The 23,958-nt window shown below is 44.7% G+C and overlaps 1 protein-coding gene and 1 non-coding gene across 2 annotated transcripts in view; both read right to left on the reverse strand.

Moving 5' to 3' along the window:
- IGF2BP1 (insulin like growth factor 2 mRNA binding protein 1) overlaps positions 1-23,958 on the reverse strand; it is a 117,268-nt gene that overhangs the window by 56,204 nt on the left and 37,106 nt on the right. Inside the window, exon 3 of the mRNA XM_084804815.1 lies at positions 1,082-1,130. Coding sequence (XP_084660941.1) covers positions 1,082-1,130 — 49 coding nt within the window. The remainder of the gene's footprint in view (positions 1-1,081; positions 1,131-23,958) is intronic.
- TRNAA-UGC (transfer RNA alanine (anticodon UGC)) lies at positions 10,198-10,269 on the reverse strand. The gene has a single exon. It is a non-coding gene; the product is annotated as a tRNA-Ala (tRNA).

Below are 23,958 nucleotides of genomic sequence, written 5' to 3' on the forward strand. Positions count from 1 at the left end.
TCAAACTGGCACTCAACCACTTGAAAATGTAATCATACGATGCAATATGCCCAATGCATTTCAATATTCGTCTTCCCTTGGGGGCAAAAAAAAATTCCTTGCACTATCTTGTTCCAATGACAGCAGCTGGCCGAAAAGAGGTAAGCAGCCTGAGACCAGCATGTGGCTCGTGGCCATTTTTAAAGCGGCCCACAGCATCTCTGGCAGGCTCCGCTCCTTCAAGAGTGCTTTAAAGCCCCTTCAGGAGTGCTTTAGAAGTGCAGATCCACCTGGATCCCCATTTTCAAAAGGTATATTGGTTATATACAATTGTATTTTATAGAATCTTATTTCATTGTAATGGCCTTTGGTTATATACAACAGAAATTACGGTTACAGTGAGTGAGAGAGAGGGAGACAGACAGACAGAGAGAGTAATAGATAGAGACCTTCATCCATACTGTTTGTTTCTCTCTCTCTCAAATTTCTTAATAGAAAAAGACAGAGGGAAAGAGTGTGGGGTGGTGAAGATCTTAAGAGAGAAAGAAAGAGTGCACGTGGCGGCACCTGCCCGCTGGTGTGTGGCTCCTGAAAGATTACCTCTGGGGAAATGTGGCCCTTGATGGCCACGCCTGTGGTAGAACATTAATGGTGCAATCCTATGCACATTTAGGCAGAAAAAAGTCCTACAGCTCCCAGCATTCCCCACCCAGCACATTATACAATGGGCTGGATCCAGACCAAGTCTGAAATTGGTCTCTCCCCCATTCCCACTCTTGCTTGCCCCCAGCAGATGCCTCAGCAAAGGGAAACAGAGGAATGGAGAATCGTCTGTGTCCTGCCCCATCTTTGAGACTAAAGACTTTGAGACTAAAGCAGGAACCCATTTTCCCCCCTCATCCTTGGCTGCAACCAACCAGTACTTCTCCACTTCACCCATCTGCCTCCACTGCCTCACCTTCTCTCCTCCTCTAGTCTCCCCATGATACATCTCAAAGTGTCATGGAATTCATTTGTTTTCACATATCACTTCCAGTTTTGTAGTAAGACATTTTTCAGACTCAGATGCTAAGAGTATGCACTCTTCAGTGACTTGACTTACCTCCCATCGTAGCTGAGGGGGGATGTTTCTTATCTGAATTTTGCGGCTCCTGAAATAAAGGAGGAGGGAGAAGAGCATTATTTTTTAGACTCCAGGCCCACTCTGTCTTGACAGTGTCACATACATAAAAGAAGACTAATGCATCCCTATCTGGAAGGCACGTTATCTAAAAGTAGCACAAACTGGATTCTCATTCTACAAATACATTCAACAATATTTCAATAGCCTGCATGTACCTTACCTATGTTAGCTCTTTTGGGGCTAAATATGCTGGCATTTTAGGCCCCACCTCTTTTGACTATGGCTCCGCTCACCACTGAAATGCATCCCCCAAGAGCTGCAAACTGCACAAAACAAACAGTGATTGAACATGAAAGTTGCACAAATGTCCTCAAATTTGTGCAAATACCCCCCAGAGACGAAATTGGAGCTAACTGAGGGCTCTTCCAGATGGGACTTTTAAGGTGCTATCAGCATGCCTTCTTTGCAGCTGCATTTCTCCCTCCCTCAAAACCAATTGAACCTTCTCCTCTCTCTCCACTATTACTACTCGTTCAGCTTCTGCAGCAAGTAGTTCTTTGCTTTATTCCCACCCCCATCCCGCAACACACACACACACACAACACGGCTATGAGATGCAGGGAAAAAAATATTTGTGTAGAATTTGTTGTTGTTTGTTCCTCCAGAATTGCGCAACACCAGAAAATCAGAGGTTCGGTGCTGTGGCTTCCTTCACACGTCCTAATTAACATTTAAAATACTGTTTCAATAAGTTGAGGCTCATGTTGGGAGCCAAGTCAGCATTTGAATCCCCTTCATGCCTCCCCCTCGCCCACCTGCCCTTCACTGGCCACCATTTTGGGCGGCAGTTGCAGAATGGAGCGAAGCACCAGCTCTGCTCCCATTGTTGGCACTGCCCTCCAGAGGAAAAATTTTGGAGAATGGAGAGGAGGAGAAGGCAATGAAGAAGAAAGAGGGGGCTGGTTGCAGCTGAGGAGGAGAGGGAAAAATGGGTTCCTGCTTTAGTCTATGGGAGAAATTTGCACAAATCGAAGGGGGAAAGTTGTGTAAATCGAATATGAGCACATGTTCAGCAATTTGAGGACATTTTCAGTGGACATGCGCTTGCACTCAGGGCAGGATTGCTTGTTTTGCAAGTAAAAACATCCCTAAGTAGGACTAACATTGGGTACAACCCAGTATCGCCTCTCAGCCGCCCTGCCCCTGGCAAAAAGAGAGGGGTAGACCATGCAGTGACTTAGCAGGCCTCCTCCAAATGTAAAGGGCTAAATGCTCTGCTAAATTCCTGTTGAGAAAAGCATTAAATCCTGGCTCAGTTTCAGATCCAAGTACTGTGTGTATTGGTGTAAAACAGGTAGTTCAATCTGAGGTCCTGTAAAAAAGGTAAAGGTGTCCCCAACCAGTCGTGTCCGACTCTAGGGTGTGGTGCTCATCTCCATTTCTAAGCCGAAGAGCTAGCGCTGTCCGAAGACGCTTCCATGGTCATGTGGCCGGCATGACTGAACACCAAGGTGCACGGAACGCTGCTACCTTTCCCGCCGAAGCGGTACCTATTTATTTACTTGCAATTTCTTGCTTTCGAACTGCTAGGTTGGCAGGAGCTGGGACTGAAGACGGGAGCTCACTCCGTCACGCGGCACTCGGGTCTTGAACTGCTGTCCTGCTGACCTTCCGGTCTTCAGTTCAGCATCTTAACCACTAAGCCACCGTGGCACTATTAAGTTTCCATTGGCACCAAGGTGGCACAAAAGCACGTGCAGGGTGGCAGGGAGACATTTTAATTCCAGTCATGCTGGGGAGGGAAAGATTACCCTCCCCAACCTGCCTGCTGTGATCCCAGTAAGAATCCACCCACCCCCACAAACACACACACCTGTAATTGAGAAAGAAAAAAGGAAAAGACATTTGTCATGCCCCCTCTGGAGGCCTCTTGTCTGGAGGATGAGCTGGTCTCCCCCGAGCTGAGCCACATGGCGGACCTTCCTGTGCTGCGGGACCTTGGGACAGATCAGGGGATCCTGGGCCCTCGGGGGAGATGGCTGCCGTACCTTCCCCTCAACAGCTCAAGACTCAGCACCTTCCCCATAACACTTACCCCCCTCTTGGACTCAGAGGCTGATGCTGAGCAGCCACTTAGCCCCAGACTACCAGAGAAAGGTGTGCCTGAAGAGCAGGGAGTAAAGGTATACTCATGAGCAATGCTCTGCTCTTGAGTAGACCACTCCTCAGATGACCTGGAGCTGTGCTCTGTGTGGGGCTCTGAAAGTTCAGGCTTACAAGGCCTCCTGTTCTAGGCACAGAGTGCTGTAAGGGTGTTTGTGTACCATCTCCTCCCTTGCCTTTTCCCTGCTAACCTTGTTCTTCTCTGGACCTCCCTGTGCTTGGCCCTTGGACTGCCTGCTTACCTTGCCTTTGGAACTGACCCTGGCTAAATCCTCGGAGCTCTGTCCCTGCGCCACTGTACGCAGGAGAGCATTATGTACATGTGCAGGTTGGCCCCGAGTGCCTATATATTCTGCATTTACACAGTGCTCTAAACCTCTGCAACAAATCTATTAAGATAGGCCACCCCCCAGAGACTTATGGACGCAATTGTGTGGTGTTTTTTTTTAAGTCTCTGGAAGCTCGTTTTACAGATAACAATGGCGCCCATCCAATCTGTCAGAGTGCAGTCGTGGCAGGGTCTGAGCCGGGCACATCCGATGCACTGCCGAATCACGTTTGCTTAGAGTTATCACTGCCCATTGCTGGCAGGCAGGGGGCTTGGAGAGATCCACCCAGCCTTGGGCTTGCTGGATCCTTGCCAGTCCTGACTTGCTACAGACTCTGGGTTGAATCCAGATTTACACTGTAACTGTGCTGACAGAAGTGGACTTCTCCACCCACCCCTACCCACAGCAGTCCTCCCCCACCCCACCCAAAGCCCCTGAAAATGCTACATAGAGACCCTGCTGAATGGGGTGAGCTGTGGTTTGTGAGGGGAAAGGGGGATCCCCATAAATCAGGCAGAAGGCACCTTCGATGAGCAGAAGGCAGATCTTGGATCCAGCCTTGAGAGATAAGCAGGCCGCTTTGGTGATCCTTCCTCATGTCAGGAAAGGGTAGCAGCACAAAGAAAACCTCTAAGCAGCAAATCAACGCCATCTATATCTTGCTTTGTAAGGTAAAGGGGAAAAATATACATACATGTTAATGTACTACCCTCTGTCAATAATTAGATTTAAATCCAGTGTCTTTCTTCTTTATTTATTTCTGTTCCTTTGTTTAATTTTGTTTTGGAAATTTAAATTAGATTTTAATTTAAAATCTTTAAGGAAAGGGTAGCAGCTACCTTAAAAGAGGGAGCGATGCAGCCAGAATTTTAAGAAGGACATCGCTTGATCCAGAAGAACCGGGACTTCAGCCGCCGGTTCCTAATTGACTCTTCCTGGGTAAGGTAGTTGTACTCTTTGCAAATCAACTCCAGGGGCTCCAGGATGAAACTGGGTTTGTTTGTGACAGAAACCATCTGTGACGTACACCCTTCCCCCACCTGTGATTATTATAACATCACCATTCCTCATAAATATTTTTACAGCAACAGGTACTGATTCTAGCTCCAGGATTTCAGTACCTTTATAATCTCACAGTACCTCTTCCTTGAGGTAATACCTTATAGCGAGTGTGTGTGGAAGGAATACATCAACTATAGCCTAAGCAACCACGTCATTAGGACGCTGCCACCACCCTCCTCCTCGCGAGGAGAGAACCTTCAAGTTCTGTGTGTGGGTGTAGATTCATAGACCATGGCTTGCTTCTTTCCTAGATTCATCAAATCCTTTTACTGGTAACAAATGAAACCGAGAATGGTTTTCAAATTAAAGATAGAACTTTATTTACACGGTATAAGATGTTTCAATGCAGTCTGAGTTTTATGCGGTAAAATTCTTGTTTCAAATTTTATTAATTCCTTACCTACTCTACCCTTTCTAATAATAAGACATCAAAATAATATACCTCCCCCACCTCCCAGGGGAATCTAACCACCCCCAAAGCTAAAGCCCAGTGCCCTAATCCTACCCCTCAGAAAGCCAAACCCTCTCTCTCTCTAAAGAAAACAAGGTGCCTGTTATTCTGTCTCCCTCTCTGTCTCCCATCTGAAAAATCCACAAGCAATCTGGTTTTGGGATTTGGCTACGGGGCTGAGGCAGCTTTGGTTGCCCACATGGCCAATCTCCTTCTAGGGATGGCCAGTGGGGAATGTGACCCTATTTGTCTTACTGGACGTCTCAATGGCATTTGATACGCTTGACCATGAAGCACCGCTGGGATGCCTTCAGGATTTACTGAGGATTAGAGGCGCTGCTATGCAGTGGTGTTACCTCTTTAGGCACACGCAGAGGGTAGTCTTGGGCAAGTTCTGTTTGATGGTTGCTAACTTGCGGGTGACATGGCCAAGCTGGAGCCACAGGGGCTGATATCTAAACCTTCCAGATTAGTGGCTTCAGCTGAAGACTGAGTGAAGCAAGCAGAAAACAGCTACCAGGCAAAGGCAGAAGAAGGCCAGGCTCCTAGCATTTATACCAAGCTTGGCCAATCCTGAAGCGTCAAACTGCCTGCCAATAGCAGGGGCCGATGCTGCACACACAGGCCCCTGCAATTCCCTTCCCCTATTTCCTTTCAGTGCCTGAAGAAGACTCTGAGTTTTGAGCACACATTATTTTAAAAGAACCATCTATGCCTGTAACATTATGCAATATACCATTCGGAGCAAAGTCAAAGGGAAAAACTAACCATAATAATAAAAATAAAGGCAGGACTGACTGACAATGGTTTAACAAGTGTTGCCAATCAAATGACCAACCATAGGAGGGTTGACTTCCAACATTCTTTGAGTTCCATTACTTCTCTTTTTAAAAATCTAGCAGAGCAGTTTTATGGAGGTTGGGGGGGCGGGGGAAGAGTCCATGATGGAGGAACGGCCACGTTTTAAGTCCTGCCAGGTTCACACCAGCAGAAAGTGTGTGTGTGTGTGGGGGAGGTCCTTTTCTTCCCCTTTTTGTACTTGGTTCACCTTTTCAGTGGGAGGGAAAGAACTACATCACCTCCAGGGCTGGCATTGTTTCCCTCCCTTCTTGTGAGGCATATGGGGAGGACGATGACTGGAGGGTTTTGGATCCAGGCCTCCTCTAATCCACCCCTTGACATGCTCCCTTTCACCTCTTACCACTGTTGGAGCAGCGACAGACAGCAAAGGAGCGATGGCAGGAGAGCTTTCCACTGCCGCAAGGAGGAGACCTCCAGAAGAGGACCGCCTTCTCTGCGTGTAAACCTCCCTCTCTGGAGCTCCCTAAGTCCCCATGTGCCACATTTATATTGTATCAATTATTATTTGTCCACTAATTCTCCTCCGTCCCTGAAAAGCATCTAATTCTTTGCCTGCCTTCACCTATTCTTATATTATTGTGAGCTTAGCACGGTTTCACAATTGTTGTTCCTGCCTTTGAATTTGAACAGGGCGCTCAACTTCGTATTTTATTCTGCAAGCTGGATTATTTGACAACTCTTCCAAAGTGTTGGCTACAGCACAAGCAGTAACAGCATCCGTCAGCCATATACCCTGCTCCCCCAGACTCCTAGATCTCTTGGCTTTTATCACATCCTGTAGGAAAACCTAAGACATCATATCCATTCTCCTAATGCTTCCAGTCTTCAGGATCCAGGTCCTTGTCTCCTGCCCGACTCTCCAGAGCATTCTGAAAATCGCATCCATCAGAAGGAGATGGGGCAAGCAACATTACGCGTCAGCTTGAATCTCAGGGGGTAAATAAAAGAAGAGAAAGAATCTCTATAAAGAGCCTAGGGGTTGTCTATAAAACATGCTCTTGTTTTAATGGGTGGGAAAGATTGAGGCCACAGCAGCGGCGGGGTGGGGGGAGAATAACAGCAACAGAGGATTTTAACAAGTGTTCGAACATGAGAGCAACAAGCTACACCTCTTCTTCCTGATTCTGCTCTTCCCAATTCCTGCTTCCCAAAATAGACTCTTTTGGAATTTTCAGTGCCAAAATTAACCCATCCCCCTGTAGCAGCTGCCACACACAAGTACAGGTGGAACATCTCCACTCCATCAGATTTCCTGGACATTCCTAAATTCACCAAGCAGCTGCAATGCAGGGATGGCGAAACGCAAATACTGTAACAGATACATGGCCATGTGTGTCACCCGCTACCTGCTGTGACCATTTTTCACACGCAAATTCTTATTTTATCTATCTGTGCCTGCCACTCCCTGCGAGTCCTGCAGCCAACTCCCCACTGCCTGGCCCAATTTCCACAAAACGGAACACCAGCTCTGTTTGCAGGTTCTCTTTAGATGCAGGATTTAACTATCATTACACTTAATGCCCACTCTAATTAGTTCTCTTTTATATTTTTTTGCATGATACTGTTCCTTGAGATGGGGCTTGTATGTTAAAACCAGAGAGAAACCATGGGTTCAAGCAGCTCTGGATGCTGAACACACACCCTTCTGAAGGGCTGGACATTTGATTAATCAACACTGGACAACTGTGACATTACAGATAGGGAACTGAAGCCATGAGAATGTGATTTGCCACAGCCAGAGCAATTAAAATATTTCCAATTATTAGGTACCAACCGCACCAAGGTTTTAGGTGCCATGTGCCAATATGAAATTATTAGTCCTGGGGGCAACAGCATCATGGTTTTTTTATCATGTCATTGAGGTGTGTAGGATTCTTCTAGCCCTGCCCGTGCCTGACGCAAGATATGAACTCAGCTTGTTAGTACAGGATGTCCTCTTTTTAAAGCAGAGGGATAGACAAGATCACTCACTGGCTCTTTACAGCTTTCAGGAATTGAATCCCAAGATACTGTCCACTGGATCAAAAGTAGAAGCAGAGGTTGCAGAATCTTAAAGTGGTTTAAAAAAAGAAACTGGTGACAATGGTAGACAATTGCCGTGATGCAGTTAATGAACTCTGCAGGTAGTCTGCTGTATAGTAGACAGCAGGCCACATCTCAGTAAGCTGCCTTATACCAAATCAAACCATTGACCTATCTGGCTCGGTATTGTCACTTGCAGCTCTCTAAGGTTTCAGGCAGTTCTTTCCCAGAACTACAGAGAGAGAAAGCTTGAACATATAATTTTATTTTCAATTAAGCCCAATGCATTTTGGGCCTGATATTTTTAGGGGCCTTCTTCAGGGGTAGCTTTAAAATTACCTTTGGAGAACTCAGAATGAGTTCAACACTGTAACTGGCAGGTGAGTTGAAGAGATACATCATTCCAAGTTCTCAGAAGGCAATTTTAAAGCTATCCTTCAAGAAGTCCCCTAAAAATATCAGGCCCCAAACCCATTGGCTTTACTGAAAATGAGCCCCAAAATGGAGGAAAAGCCCTTTGGGGTTTTTTTACAAATAAAATAATTTGTTCCAGCATCCTAAGATGTTTCTCTCCATTTTGGGGGTCCATTTTGGATGCTCTCCCACTTTTGCACCTTTTAACTGAAAGTAATATTTTCCAGCAACTTGCGATGCATTCTCTCTCTGTAGATCTGTGGTGAGTGCTTTCCAGTTTGTCTACACTCTGGAGTCTCTCCCAGCTTTCCCTAGAAATGCTAGGGACTGAACCTGGGACCTTTGGCATGCAGAGCATGTGCTCTACCCCTGAGCTATGACCTTTCCCCAAATGCATCCTGCAACATATAACACAGGGGTGGGCAGAAGATAGATTGGGGACTATTGGCCGATCTCTGGGTGATTTTTCAGTAAATCAGCAAGGGTATAACCCATGCTGATCACACACATGCAGATCAGCATGCATGCAGTCTCCTGAGACTTCCAAAGCACCCTGGATCAGAGGAAAGGTGTATTCCCCAGAAACAGAGGAGGCAGAGATGATTCCAGGGTTCATAGCCTCTGCCGTTAGCCAAAATGCTGCTTTTGACACTTGCTTCATGAAGAAAAATATTGGGCTCAGATTGAAACAGATAAACTACAGTTGTCAACCTATTAATGACTTTTAAAAAATCAATTAACTGGTTTACTGTTTGAGGGCCTCTTTCTGCTGTACGTGCAACCCTGTATGCTTCATTTTACATATGAGGCATTGCTCCCAGTACCACTGGCTAATGTAACACGGTGAACATCCACTAGGAATGGGGTGGGCAACTTGTGGCCCTCTAGATGTTGCTGGACTGTAGCCAGCATGGCCAATGGCAAGGGGTGATGGGAGTTGCAGCCGAACAACATTTGAAGAGCTAAAGGTTGCTCACCACTGCACTAGGAGCAGGGCCTTTTCATTACTGGCACCAACTATGTGAAATGCTCTCCCCAGAGAAGTGCACTGGCCTCCCCTACCCTGTATTCCTTCTTGAGCTTGGCTTCTGGCCATGACGTTTTTGTTGGAAAATACTGATAGTCTTTCCCTGCTACTGCCTGGAGTTGCAGGAGTGATTGTTATCATTCTCTCCCTTTTTTTCCTGCTTTTGCAGCTTTCAATTGCCAGGTTCGTACTGTATTCTTTGTATTTAGTTTTGTGATCTGATGGTTTTATCCTGTTTTATTTTTTTGTAAGCCACTTGGGGTTCCATTTCTGATGGAGAAAAGCAGGATAAGAACATAAGAGCCTCAGCTGGATCAGAGAAAAGGCCTGCGCGGTTCAGCATCCCACAGTGACCATCCTGATATCTCTGGGATGCCCACAAGCTGGTACTCAGACACATGCCACTTTAAATGATTAAAATAATAAATAAAAATTCCAAACAATCATCCAATCACATTTACATCCGTACATCTGCAAAACCTGGGTGTTTGCCACTTTGGGGCTTCTGAAGGAAAGGGCAAGTTCTCCTAAGTATATCTGAAGGAAATACCTAAGCAAATACCTGACAGAGCAGATGATGTTCTCCAGCATCATCTGCCAAGGCCCTTCTCCCCATACTTCTTCCATCAGAGGTACAAAGATCACCGACAAGGCATAGGAACATAGGAAGCTGCCTTGTACTGAGTCAGAATGTTGGTCCCTCTAGCCCAGAACTGACAGTGGCTTTCCAAGGTTTGGGGCAGGATTCTTTCCAAGGATTCTTTCCTGGAGCTGCCAGGGATTGAACCTGGGACTTTCTGCGTGCAAAGCAGGTGCTCTACCACTGAGCTACAGTCCCTGCCACTCAGAGGGGCAAAGGGGCTTTCTCAGCACTGGCACCCTCATTACAGAATGCCCTCCCCAAAGTGTGTCGCCTGGTGCCAGCATTACTACCATGTAGCAGCTTTCGATACCATCAACCATGGGAGGCTGGGGAGGCTGTCTGAATTGGGAGCTGGAGACGCTGTTTTACACTGGTTCCACTCCTACTTGGGCAGCTGGTTCCAGAAGGTGGTGATGGGGGACTATAGTTCTGCCTCATGGAGACTCCATTGTGGCATCGCTCGGGGCTCTATTTTGCTTCCTATGCTTTTTAACACCTACATGAAAACACTGGGTTGTCCGGAGAGAAGTGTCATCAATATGCGGATGATACCCAACTCTATGTCTCCTTTTCATCAAATGCCGGTGGGGCAGTGCCTATCCTGAACTGGTGCTTGGACTCAGTCATGGGCTGGATGCGGGCCAATAAACTGAGACTCAATCCAGATGAGACAGAGGCTCTGTTAGTAGGTGGCTCATCTGCCCACCTAAACGGCATTCAACCTGCTCTAAATGGCACTGCACTCCCCCAGATGGAGCAAGTTTGTAGTCGGGGGGGGGGGGCTGTGCTTACAGATCCAGCTCTCTCACCTTCTCTGCGTGAAAAGGCACTTTGACACGAAGTGCCTTTTATCAGCTGGAGCCGATATACCAGCTATGACCCTACCTAGACAAAGACAGCCTGGTTACAGTTATCCCTGCTCTGGTAAGCTCCCGTCTGGAATATTACAATACGTTAAATGTGGGGCTATCTCTGAAGACGGTCCAGAAACTTCAGTTAGTGTAAAATACAGCAGCGAGGCTACTTACTCAGCCTGTCCATTTTAAACATATTAATCTAGTGCTGCATCAACTACACTGGTTGCCAGTCAGTTTTTGGGCCCAATTCAAAGTCTTGGTGTGAACCTTTAAAGTCCTAAATGGATTAGGACCAGTTTACCTGAAATAGCACCCTCTACCATATGTTCCTCCCCGATTGCTAAGCTTGTCTTCAGAGGTTCCTCTCTGGGTGCCACCACCCACAATGGTGTGACAGGTGGCTATCAGGGACAGAGCCTTCTCTGTTGTGCCCCCCCCCCCATCTGTGGAATGCCCTTCTCAGGGAGATCAACCTGACACCTTCATTGTGTACATTTAGATGCCAAGTTAAAACCTTCCTCTTTAAGCAGGAATTTAATTTTTAATCTGGTGCTTGATTATTAATTTTACTGCTGGCTCCTCAAAGTTTTCAGTGCTTTTCATGTTTATTGAAACATGAATATACATTGTATTATTTGTTGTTATTTTGTTGTTGTTTGGTTTTATGATTATAAACTGCCCCAAAGGCATTTGCCAGTTAGGTGGTATACAAATCTAATATATAAATACATTTCTGTGCTGGGCAAAGCAATGCTGATTTTTCCAGCCATTTAACAGAATTTACTGATGTGCAGTGCAATCCTATGGGTGTCTGCTCAGAAGTCCTATTGAATTTAATGGGAATTACTCCCAGGTAAGTATGTATAGGATTGGAGCCTTCACTGAGCAAGTTTTAGTCTGTTTCAAGGTTTTATCTACTGCTTTCTTGGTTTTGCGGGGTGGGATTGATTATCTGTTTTATGCTGTGCACTGCCCTGATCTGATGAAGAATGGTACAAAAATGCTCTAATGTTTTTTAACTATGAGAAAGCTCAGAATTTAATGAACAGAAGATACCACTCATTGGTAGAAAAGCGAGGTCATCTTTAAATATATATATATTTAACTTGGAAATAAGGAAGATTTCCTATTATAGTAATTCACAAGGCTCAAAATGGCTTCCTTCTGCCACCCACCCCCAAAGTCAACAAAGCAGTGATATTTCCAAAGATCCAGTTCTTTAAAACTTACTGGCATTTATCTCAAGTGAGAGTCGTCAGTTTCAATTGCTTGTGATGAGAATAAAGGACGTAGCAGTTTCACCCTGGAATGCAAAACTTGATACCGGCTTCAGAGACAAACTGGGGAGCAAAGCTGGTCTGGGGGGGGGGGGGTGCCCCAGAAAATTTGGCAGAGGAAGAAAAAAGGCACCTACCATATAAGCAGGGAGGCCAAATTCTAATCTTTAACGAAAGCTTTTAGTTGATTAATCGCACCACTTAAGTCGATTAAAACTTTCAGACTTAATATGAAACGGAGCAAGCTCCATGAAGAGCAGCAAAATATATATTTAGTTGCGTGATGTATGTGGAGTCTAGGGTTTGAATTACTCAGCACAGGATTGCACAGCATTAGGAACCACCATTCCTATAGATGTCTGGCAGAACCGGCTGGGGTAGGAATTGGTTAGACACATGTTTTCCTCTATCAACTTAAATCCCTCTGACCCCTTCCTATAGTACAGCATTCCTTGCATTCCAGACTTCTTAAACAATGGCTCCTCCATTCATTTGGGGACATGGAACAGCATTCAAGCAAGAGATTTCATTACCATTTCCATCCCCCACCAAAAAAGAAGGGGAGGGGGAAAATAAAAAACGGGACAGGACTTTCATTCCAATGAGAAACACATTTTTTGTTTCCTTTTCATTTTCCATTTTATATTACAGATCTGCCAGGCTACCTAAAGTAACTATAATTTGGGGTTGGCCTTTTTGTTTTTAGATTTCTCTTAAAAAAAAAAAATCATCTCTGTGCCCAAAGACTTGAGGCACACCTACATAAATGAAGGGGGAAATAAAATGAAAAGAATGAACAATGCAGAATTGCCATCTCTTCATCTAAAAAGACAGGGCTTGCAACTGGAAATATCCTAATGGTCTCAGTTGGATCCTGATTTAGTTATGCTTAGAGTAGACTTACTGAAATCAATGGGACTTCAGTTAGTTATGATTTATTTCTCCCACTGAGTTTAATGAGTTAACTCTAAGCATAACGAAATCGGGATCCAACCCTTTAAGTCTTGATTGGGCTTTGCAATGGACTTCTCTGCCGCCTTCTCCCCAGCTGCCTGAAAATGCTACACAGAGACCCTGCTGAATGGGGTGAGCTGTTTGTGCGTGGGGCGGGAGGGAATCCCTGAAAATCAGGCACCTTCTGTGAGAGGAGCCCTTCTGCCTACGGAAGGCATATCTTGGATCCAACCTATATACTGGATTCAAATCTATTTATTTATTTGTTTACAGCATTTGTATCTTGCATCCACATCTAAACAGATTCCAGAGCAGTAAACAATGAGAGAGAAAATGAACAAAAGATAAAAAAGAAGAAACATGGTATTAAGATTATTAATAAAACAGAAGCTGGTTAACCAAAGAAGGCTTCCTGGAAAAGAGCTGTTTTCAGGAGGCACTGGAAACAACCCAGCGTGGGCACCTGCCTGACCTCCAGGGGCAGGGAGTTCCATATGATGGGAGCCACCATACTGAAAGCTCTTCTCCGGGTGGGCTCCAGTTGGGCCATAGGTCCATGTGAAACTATCAGGAACATGCCCTCTGATGACCTCAGTGATTGGGCAGGTTGGTAAGGGAGAATGTGCTCTCTCAGGTATCAATCCGGATTAGCTGCACTCAAATCCCACTGAAATCAACATGAAAAGTTGCTCATTACTCAAAATGAGTACTCATTACCCACTTAAGTCCAACTGATTTCAGTGGGAGCTGAGTGTGACTAAATTAGTCTCAATCCAATCTTATAGGGTTGTGCTATGACCTAAGCAGGATGCGCAGTTTTGTATAGTTTTACTGTGTGCGTTTTGTTTTTAATTTTTGTGAACCACCCAGAGAGCTTCAACTATTGGGTGATATAGAAATTATATATGTACATACATACATACGCACAAACGCGCGCATGCGCACCTCCAATATAGGTTGAGCAGCAGCAGTTTGCAGCAACACCCCACCACACTTCATCCCTTTGATCCCCTCCTCCTCCAGGGATAGGAAGAAAGAACTTCCAAGTTGGTGCTGAGAAACTGTTTCCCACGGGCCCCCCGAAGGTTGCCTTTCCCTGACCTATCCTGTTTTTGTAAGCCACTTGGGGCTCCATCTTTGATGGAGAAAAGCAGGATAAGAACGTAAGAGCCCTGGCTGGATCAGAGCAAAGGCCTGCATAGCTCAGCATCCCATAGTGACCATGCTAATATCTCTGGGATGCCTAGAAGCTGGTACTCAGAAGCATGCCATCGTAAATGATTAAAATAATGAACAAAAAATCCAACCGATTATCCAATCACATTTAAATCTGTACGTCTGCAAAACCTGGGTGTTTGCCACTTTGAGGCCTCTGAAGGAAAGGGCAAGTTCTCCTAAGTATTTGTTGTTCAGTCGTTATGTCGTGTCCGACTCTTCGTGACCCCATGGTCCATAGCACACCAGGCCTTCCTGTCCTCCGCTCTCTCCCGGAGTGTGCTCAAGTTCATATTCATCGCATCGGTGATGCTATCTAGCCATCTCATCCTCTGCTGTCCCCTTCTCCTTTTGCCTTCAGTCTTTCCCAGCATCAGGGTCTTTTCCAGAAAGTTTTCTCTTTCCATTAGGTGGCCAAAATATTTGAGCTTCAGCTTCAGTATCTGTCCTTCCAATGAGCACTCAGGGTTGATTTCCTTTAGGATGGACTGATTTGACCTCCTTGCAGTCCAGGGCACTCGTAAGAGTCTTCTCCAGCACCACAATTCAAAAGCATCAATTCTTCGGTGCTCAGCCTTCCTTATAGTCCAGCTCTCACAGCCATACATTACTACTGGGAAAACCATAGCTTTGATTATACAGACCTTTGTCGGCAAGGTAATGTCTCTGCTTCTTACTATGCTGTCTAGGTTGGCCATAGCTTTCCTCCCAAGGAGCAAGTGTCTTTTAATTTCATGGCTACAGTCACCGTCTGCGATGATCTTGAAGCCCAAGAAAATAAAATCTGTCACTGCTTCCATTTCTTCCCCTTCTATATGCCAGGAAGTGATGGGGCCAGATGCCATGATCTTCGTTTTTTTAATGTTGAGTTTCAAACCAGCTTTTGCACTCTCCTCTTTCACCCTCAACAAGAGGCTCTTGAGATCCTCTTCGCTTTCTGCCATTAGGGTGGTATCATCTGCGTATCTGAAGTTGTTGATAATTCTCCCGGCAATCTTAATTCCGACCTGTGATTCATCCAACCCAGCGTTTCTCATGATGTACTCTGCATATAAGTTAAATAAGCAGGGCGACAATATACAGCCTTGTTGTACTCCTTTCCCAATTTTGAACGAATTCCATGTCCGGTTCTTACTGTTGCTTCTTGTCCCTCGTACAGGTTTCTCAGGAGACAGGTAAGGTGGTCTGGTACTCCCATCTCTTTCAGAATTTGCCAGTTTGTTGTGATCCATGCAATCAAAGGCTTTAGCATAGTCAATGAAGCAGAAATAGACCTTTTTCTGGAATTCTCTTGCTTTCTCCATGATCCAGCAAATGTTGGCGATTTGATCTCTAGTTCCGCTGCCTCTTCTAAACCCAAGCCCCTTCGCCACAACAAGGCAGTGATCCATGAAGGGGCTCCTAAGTATACCTGAAGGAAATACCTAAGCAAATACCTGACGGAGCACCTATCAGCCTTCCTGTTCTCCAGCATCATCTGCCAAGGCCCTTCTCTCCATATCTCTTCCATCAGAGGTACAAAGATCATCGACAAGGCATAGGAACATAGGAAGCTGCCTTGTGCTGAATCAGACCATTGGTTCATCTAGCCCAGTACTGCCAACACTGACTGGGAGTGGCTCTCCAGGGCTTCGGGCAGGTTTCTTTCCTAGCCCTAGCTGGCACATACAAACCAGTGCCAAACAGGTTCTTGTACACTCAGACCAGTTGCCATATATTTCGTAGTCTGAACCATAACAAAAAAAGTATAATTTCAGTCACAGCCAAACCAGAACCGAACCAGCAAATTCTAATACTCTGACTTCTATATTTTTCCCATACCATTCCTTCTATTTCAGATGTTCTGAGGCAACTGCTATTGCTTTATGTAGCCAAAATGGCACCATCCACACACAAAAGGGAGGTATGAGCCAGCCTGGGGGCACCCTGAGGTTTGCAGAAGTACAAAAAACAAAAAAGGGGGGGCAAAAACAGCCCAATGAAGACTGAGTGAAATGCTAGCTGATTGCTGGGGAGAAAACAAGTGCCTGTTATGAACTTCGGCTGATACGCCAGCTACGCCCATTCCTGGAATATGTGGACCTGGTAACAGTGGTGCATGTGCTGGTAACCTCTAGGCTTGATTTCTGCAATTCTGTACTTGTATTTTCTGCCTGTAAATTTAGTTCAGAAACTTCAACTGGTACAAAATATGGCAGCCAGGTTGGTCTCTGGGACATCCTGTGGAGACCACATTACACCAGTTTTAAAATCTTTACACTGGCTGCCAATTTGTTTCCGAGCAAAATATAAAGTGCTGGTTCTTACTTTTAAAGCCTTACATGGTCTAGGTCCAAGGTACCTTAGGGAGCACCTTCTCCCCTACGTCCCAGTCCACCACCTAAGGTCCTCTGACGGCTACCTGCTGCAGCTGCCTAATGTGAGATTAGCAGCCTCACACAAGAGGACCTTTTCCTTTGCTGCCCCTCAGTTGTGGAATGACCTGCCCGTTGAAATGCACCCGCTGACCTCGCTGAAGGTTTTTAAGCAGGCATTAAAGACACTGTTATTCCAGCAGGCCTTCCATTTTTAGAACTCTTGTTCCTTTTGCTGACTCTTGTATACTGTTTTTAAGCTGTGTTGTTTTTATTGTTGGATTTTTGTTAAATTGTTTTTAGTTCAAAGTTGGTTTTAGTTATATGTGGTATACATTGTCTGTGTGCTTTTATATAAATGTAAACTTTGTATACTGCATTTTAATGTTTTAACTTTTATAAACTGCCCAGAGGGATTCAGCTATGGGGTGGTATAGAAATGTAATAAATAAAACAAATAATAAAATAAAATGGAAAACCAGGTGGAACCAGGAATGTAATGGAGTATGTTGGAGGAGGGCAGTGCTCACTGACTGGGACACTGTCAGGAGCACGTCACAGGGCAACGTTTTGTAAACATGAGTAAGAAAAGGGATCATAAGGACATCTAGAATGCCGAGCAAAGAAAACTGAAGGCAGGAAATATTAGTGGGGGCCAATAAAAGAGCAGAAAGGGAGGATTATATTAGGGTTGCTGTGTGCGCGCACTGGGATTCCACAACAACACAGACAAGGCACAGGAGCTGGAGTTAGACTTCCTGAGAATCTCAGCTTTCCTTTAAAAAAAAACCCAACCATTTCCAATCCCTATAGCTGCAGCGCTTGAAAGCATATGGACATCGCCTGCTGAAATCCCCGAAGCCAGAAGCATAGAGTTAAATTTTCCAGTGCTCACGAGTGGGGCTTCCACACCCCACCTAATTCCTTATCTCCTTGCCATAGCTAATGAACTCTGAATATGTTATGCAAAACAGTGACATCATGCAAAATGTAGCAGAGTATGGAACCTTGCTCAATTTGCATAATTTATGTAAGTTGCAGAATTCTTTCAGGGTGTGGAATTTGGATTGTCTGGATGTAGAGTTTTTAATTTTATTTTTACAGACCAATGAGTATATGAGTATACTACATCTACTCAAGGCCGTACGCATTTTGTGTTTCCATGATTTCGTTCCATAACTGAAAGACACTGAATGTGTAGTATTTCTGATTTTCTTTTTAAAAACATTTCTAGGCTGTATTGGCTGTGAAAATAAGCTTGACCATGTTAATATCTGGAGAACCCAGAAAAGGTTTTGAGACAACTTCCAAGAGGCAGGTTATAGAAATTCTATGTTTTATATGGCTGTTATCCTCACACACCCCTCCACACAAACACAACAGCAGGAACACAATAGATTATGAAAAATAAAATAATACACAGCCCAATTTACATAGGCCTCAGAATCTGGCTTTTCTGGGTGCATAATCTGAGCACACGTAGCATCAGATTTGGTACACACTGCCCTTTTTACTATCCCTGATAGAAAAGACTATAAACCCTTATAAGCCAAGCTAGTAGCTACCTAATAAAAATGTATGGGCATGGCTAGAAAAATAATTCAGATTCTTAGATACCAGTCGGAATGGCACTTACAAATACAGCTACCAAAGGCCCTGATCCAGAAAACCAAAGGAGCAGCAAAAGGCTAAATATCTGCAGACGCACAGCATCAGGGATCAAACCTGTGGACAAGCTTACGCATCCTTGTATTTAAGCACTAGCCTGGTTGCCCTAGGCGACCAGGAATTCCATGCAGGCGAGTGAGCAGGCTGGCAGAGGAGGGATGGTGTGTTGTGTCTCTCCACTGCACCCTGCATAGAAACCAAGTGGACTGTTAAAGGTGGGAAGCCCCCTCCTCCATATCCAGCATAGAAATTCAGCTCTCTGACAGCCCCCAGCAGGCTGGTAAAGTTTTTTTTTTCCAGGCCCCCAGTTTTTGTGACCTTCTTTTCAAAGCTGGTATAAAGGGCACCCTGTAGAATTGTGTGTGCTTTCCCAAGTTGCTGGATATGGTCTGTTGTTTCCCGAATAGTAGGCTTCCCTGAATCGGTTGGTTATAGCAGATCCCTGTGTGAAAATCTATTCTGCAAGGCTGGGGTGATCATAAAACTTTCAGGATCCCAGGCAATCAGAAGCTGGGATACTTCTAGCCCTGACTAAATTGTACTGGCAGAAGATCCTGGGGGCTGTCATGATGTTATCATAAAAGTTGCTGTGTTGGTGTTACAAATACACGCAACCCCTTTGACAACTAGCAGCCCAGAATGAAAGTCTTAACTTTACCAGGCTTTACGGTGCCAAGAGGAAAAGGTTTAAGGAAGGAGAATCAGAGGATGGACTGTTATTAAGATCCACCCCGCATGCTTTAAGAGGAAGGAGTTGGGGCAGTGATGTGGGTTTTCCAGGAAATTTTGAACTGGAAACATTTCTGGAAAATTTTCCAATGTAAATTAAGTAAAGTTACTTTGCATCAGAAAATGTTCTGATGTCCTGAGAAACCTAATTTAGCATGTTTATTATACTTGCATTTAATAAACAACAAAGCTTCAAAAAATGTACCCCGTGTTAATTGTTTTTGTTCCCAAATCCACAATTATTGGACCTGAAATATTTGGGAGGGGGGATTAAAGCACACTTAATGTGATTTCAATGTTATATTATATAGCCATTTTTATTGGAATACTTGTAAAAATTTACATTGTTTAAATTTAAGAAAAAAACAAAGGTACTGAAAACTGTTGCCACACTAATTAATTTTAGCAACCCAAAGAAATGTGTGAGATATGCTGACAACCACTCACCTATTTCAACAGAGTTCAACTCTCTTTCACGGGGATTGTTGGGGCACCTTCAGTTTCACTGTCACTACTTATTAATTTCATTTCACATCGAGACATTTATGTGTTTCAGTGACATACATGAATTCTCTCACATGCTTGTTAGGAATAATCACCTGAGAAACTTTAATTACAAATTTGAAACTGCCAAGCTTGTGTAATATTGCATTTGCAATTGGCATACATTTATTTTCACTAATGGACTTCTGAAACGGAAAATTTTCCACAGAAAAATAAAGCACTGGAAAAATTCTGGAAAATGTTCTGTCCCGCATCACTGAGCTGAGGTGGTATCAGCGGTTAAATGCCTCTAAATAATTGATGGGTGGTGATAAAAGCCTCTAATAATGAGGCAAAATAAACATGGATTCACCCTCATCCAGCCACATAAGAAGCACACAAGCAGTTATAAAGGGGTGGCATCTCAGAACATCTCCTCAGGTGCTGTCTCCTTTAAAGAAGTCCGTATAGGGTATTGATCCCAAAACTCACCATTCACAAATATTGCCCTCTTTCCTATATTCTGAGATAATAACCAAGTACCACCTCACATATTGCCCCTTTCTCCCATAATTCTAGGACATGGACTGAACAATTACCTCACATGCCGTCTCTTTTCCCTACAACTGCAGGAACATTCTCCTCCAACACTGCCCATTTTTCCAATTATTATGTGATACTGACATTCTCAAACACCAAACACATTGCCCCATTTCTAATTACTGTGGGTCTGGGAATAGAAATTTCCTCATGTATTCTCCATGTTTTCATGTAATGATGGGATGTGGAGCTAAAATCCCCTCAGATTTTACCCCTTTCTCTCTAAATATGATGAGTTGGAGCCAAACAAAGTTACAGCCCAATAATATTCATGTCTACTCAGAAGTATGTACCACTGAGTTAAATGGTGCTTAGTTCTGAGTAGACACGTATAACTCTGCACTGTTAGTTAGTCTGGATCCAACCCAGTATGATACAAGCTGAAAACACATTCCAAAAAAGGCCAATAACAACTTTGATGCCCTCTTTCCCCATCAACTAAGTATCAGTGGCATAGTTCTGGACCAGTCCTGAAGATATGAGATTTTAACCCCTCAATAATGCTAGCAGGATGACTCAACTGAGAAAACCAGAAGGTCCTTATTCTGTAATACACCAGCTACAAGGCCAGCATTTAATTTAGCCACATAAAAAGCAAAGCATGTTGGTCCATTAAAAAACCCTCTAAAATACACATTTGGGGAATACCTTTATCAGGACCACCCAAAATGTAACAACTCAGTGAAAACAACAAAGAGTCTTGTGGCACCATAAGAATTAACAAATGTATTATGGCATAGCCTTTCATAGACTGCAGTCTACTTCAACAGATGCAGAAAGTGTGATCTTGAGTTACGGGTGCACATACACATTGTTGCAGGGGGGTTGTAAACAGTGAGGTCGGAGGGAAATGAAATGTAGAAACTAAAGATAGTGGCTGCGTTTACACACAACAGTAACCCAGAATTCCAGAGAATCCTGGTTTACTGTGAACAAGCTGTATGCTGGTGGATGAGCCCAGTGGCTCCCACTTAGCTCCTCCTGCTAGCAGGGGCAGCTAAATTAATCCCAAACCAAAACCTTAAAGTGTTGCCTGAACCCTTCTCTGAAACCCTGGAGAGCAGATCCCAGCCAGTGTAGACCAACCTTTCCCAACATGGCACCCCTCCAGATGTTTTGGACTACAATGCCCATCATGCCTGCCCATTAGCCTGTAGGCTTTGGGTGGTGGGAGTTGTAGTCCAAAACATCTGGAGGGTGCCATGTTGGGGATGGAAGGTATAGGCAAGTCTTCTCCAACCTGGTGCCCTCCAGATGTGTTGGGACGTCCCAACACATCTGGAGGGTGCCAGGAGAAGGCGGCTATAGAAAATATTGGGACAGATGGACCAATGGTCTGACTTGGTATAAGGCAGCTTTTTAAGTTCCTTGCTTGCACCTATTAACTGTACCTTCTTAATAGGTACCAGAGGTGTGCACCGATCCCCAGCTGCGACGCAGACCCAGATTCTGCACTTCGGAAAATGGCCTGATTCGGCTCAAACCAATTCAGGGTCTGTCTGCTTTGACCTGGTAAGGAACTCGAATCAAGGTTTGGAAATCCAAGGCTTTGTGCTTCTCATTGACTATTATGAGAAATTTTTTTAAAGGCTATAATTGTTTTTCTTTGTCAGACTTAGATGATATTTGCAGGCACAGCAGCCTCTTAAGGAAGAGAAAACTCCCTGGAAAAGACCCTGAGACTGGGAAAGATTGAAGGCAAAAGGAGAAGGGGACGGCAGAGGATGAGATGGCTAGATAGCATCACCGATGCAATGAATATGGACTTGAGCACACTCCGGGGGAGAGCGCAGGACAGGAAGGCCTGGCGTGCTATGGTCCAGGGGGTCACGAAGAGTCGGACACGACTGAACAACAACAACAACAAGCCTCTTAAGGAAGAGGACTATACCATCAGATGTCAGAAAAATAAGTACGGGGGTTTTGTGCTATATTTTCTTTTCTTTTTTAAAGGGACTGCCAATAACTTTGGTGGTATTAGAAGAATAGCTATCTTACAGTCCCATCCTTGCCCGCCCCCAAAGCATAGTGATTGGAGCCCCTGATTAAACATGCCCTAGGATTAGTAGGTGGACCTGTCAGTCACTCTACTGTATGTTCTCACGCTCTTGCTCTCTCCCTCCCTGCCCACTTCTCCCTGTTCATAATCAGCATTTAGAGAAATGAAACCAAAAGACACTATTTACAGGAGACATAAAGGCCGTGTGACTCCCAAACATGTGTTGCTTAAAAAAGCCTTGTTCTGGAGCAGCTTCAGTTCTCTTGGCTTCAGAGAGAAGCCCAAAATGGGTCCAGCACAGCCCGATTCTGCTCAGGCTTTGCACCCAATCTGATGCACATCCTAATAGGCACAGAAAATATTTTCCACAATTGATGCATACTCAAGATCACTTTCATGTAATTCCACAATGCACATTAACCATTGTACTCTATTCACAATTGGGGTCGTTAAAAGCTAGGTTCCCTACCCTTTTGATACATAAGAACATGTATCAAAAGCCAGTGTGGTGTAGCGGCTAGAATGTTGGACTAGGAGTCGGGAGATCCGGGTTCTAGTCCCCACTTGGCCATGGAAGCTCACTGGATGACTTTGGGCCAGTCACAGACTCTCAGCCCAATCTATCTCACTGGGTTGCTGTTGTGAGGCTAAAATGGAGAGGAGGAGGATTATGTACACCACCTTGAGTTCCTTAAAGAGGAAAAAAGGTGGGATATAAATGTAATAAATAAATAAATAAATAAATAAATGTAAGAAGAGCCATGCTGGATCAGACCAAGGGTCCATCTAGTCCAGCATTCTGTTCACACTGTGGCCAACCAGCTGTAGAACAGGAAACCACAAGTAGGACACAGGTGCAACAGCACCTTCCCTTCCATGTTCCCCAGCAACTGGTGTACATAGGCTCACTGTCTCTGGTACTGGAGGTAGCACATAGCCCTCAAGCCTAGTAGCCATTGATAGCCTTTTCCTCCAGGAATTTGTCCAACCCCCTTTTAAAGCCGTCCAAATTGGTGGCCATCACTACATCCTGGGGTAGCAAATTTCAGAGTTTAACTATGCGTTGTGTGAAGAAATACTTCCTTTTATCTGTCCTGAATTTCCCACCAATCAGCTTCACAGGATAACCTCGGGTTCTAGCATTTTGAGAGAGGGAGAAAATGCCTCTGTATCAACATTGTCCATGTTGTTCAGTCGTGTCCGACTCTTCATGACCCCATGGACCATAGCACGCCAGGTCTTCCTGTCCTGTGCTCTCTCCCGGAGTGTGCTCAAGTTCATATTCATTGCATCGGTGATGCTATCTAGCCATCTCATCCCCTGCCGTCCCGTTCTCCTTTTGCCTTCAGTCTTTCCCAGCATCAGGGTCTTTTCCAGAGAGTTTTCTCTTCGCATTAGGTGGCCAAAATATTTGAGCTTCAGCTTCAGTATCTGTCCTTCTAAGGAGCACTCAGGGTTGATTTCCTTTAGGATGGACTGATTTGACCTTCTTGCAGTCCAGGGGACTCATAAGAGTCTTCTCCAGCACCACAGTTCGAAAGCATCGATTCTTTGGCGCTCAGCCTTCCTTATAGTCCAGCTCTCACAGCCATACATTACTACTGGGAAAACCATAGCTTTGATTAGACGGACCTTTGTCGGCAAGGTGATGTCTCTGCTTCTTACTATGCTGTCTACGTTTGCCATAGCTTTCCTCCCAAGGAGCAAGTGTCTTTTAATTTCATGGCTACAGTCACCGTCTGCGGTAT

This window comes from Heloderma suspectum, chromosome 6, assembly GCF_057233095.1.
Source record: "Heloderma suspectum isolate Gila_16-S chromosome 6, 16-S_ref, whole genome shotgun sequence".
NCBI classification, from domain to species: Eukaryota; Metazoa; Chordata; class Lepidosauria; order Squamata; family Helodermatidae; genus Heloderma; species Heloderma suspectum.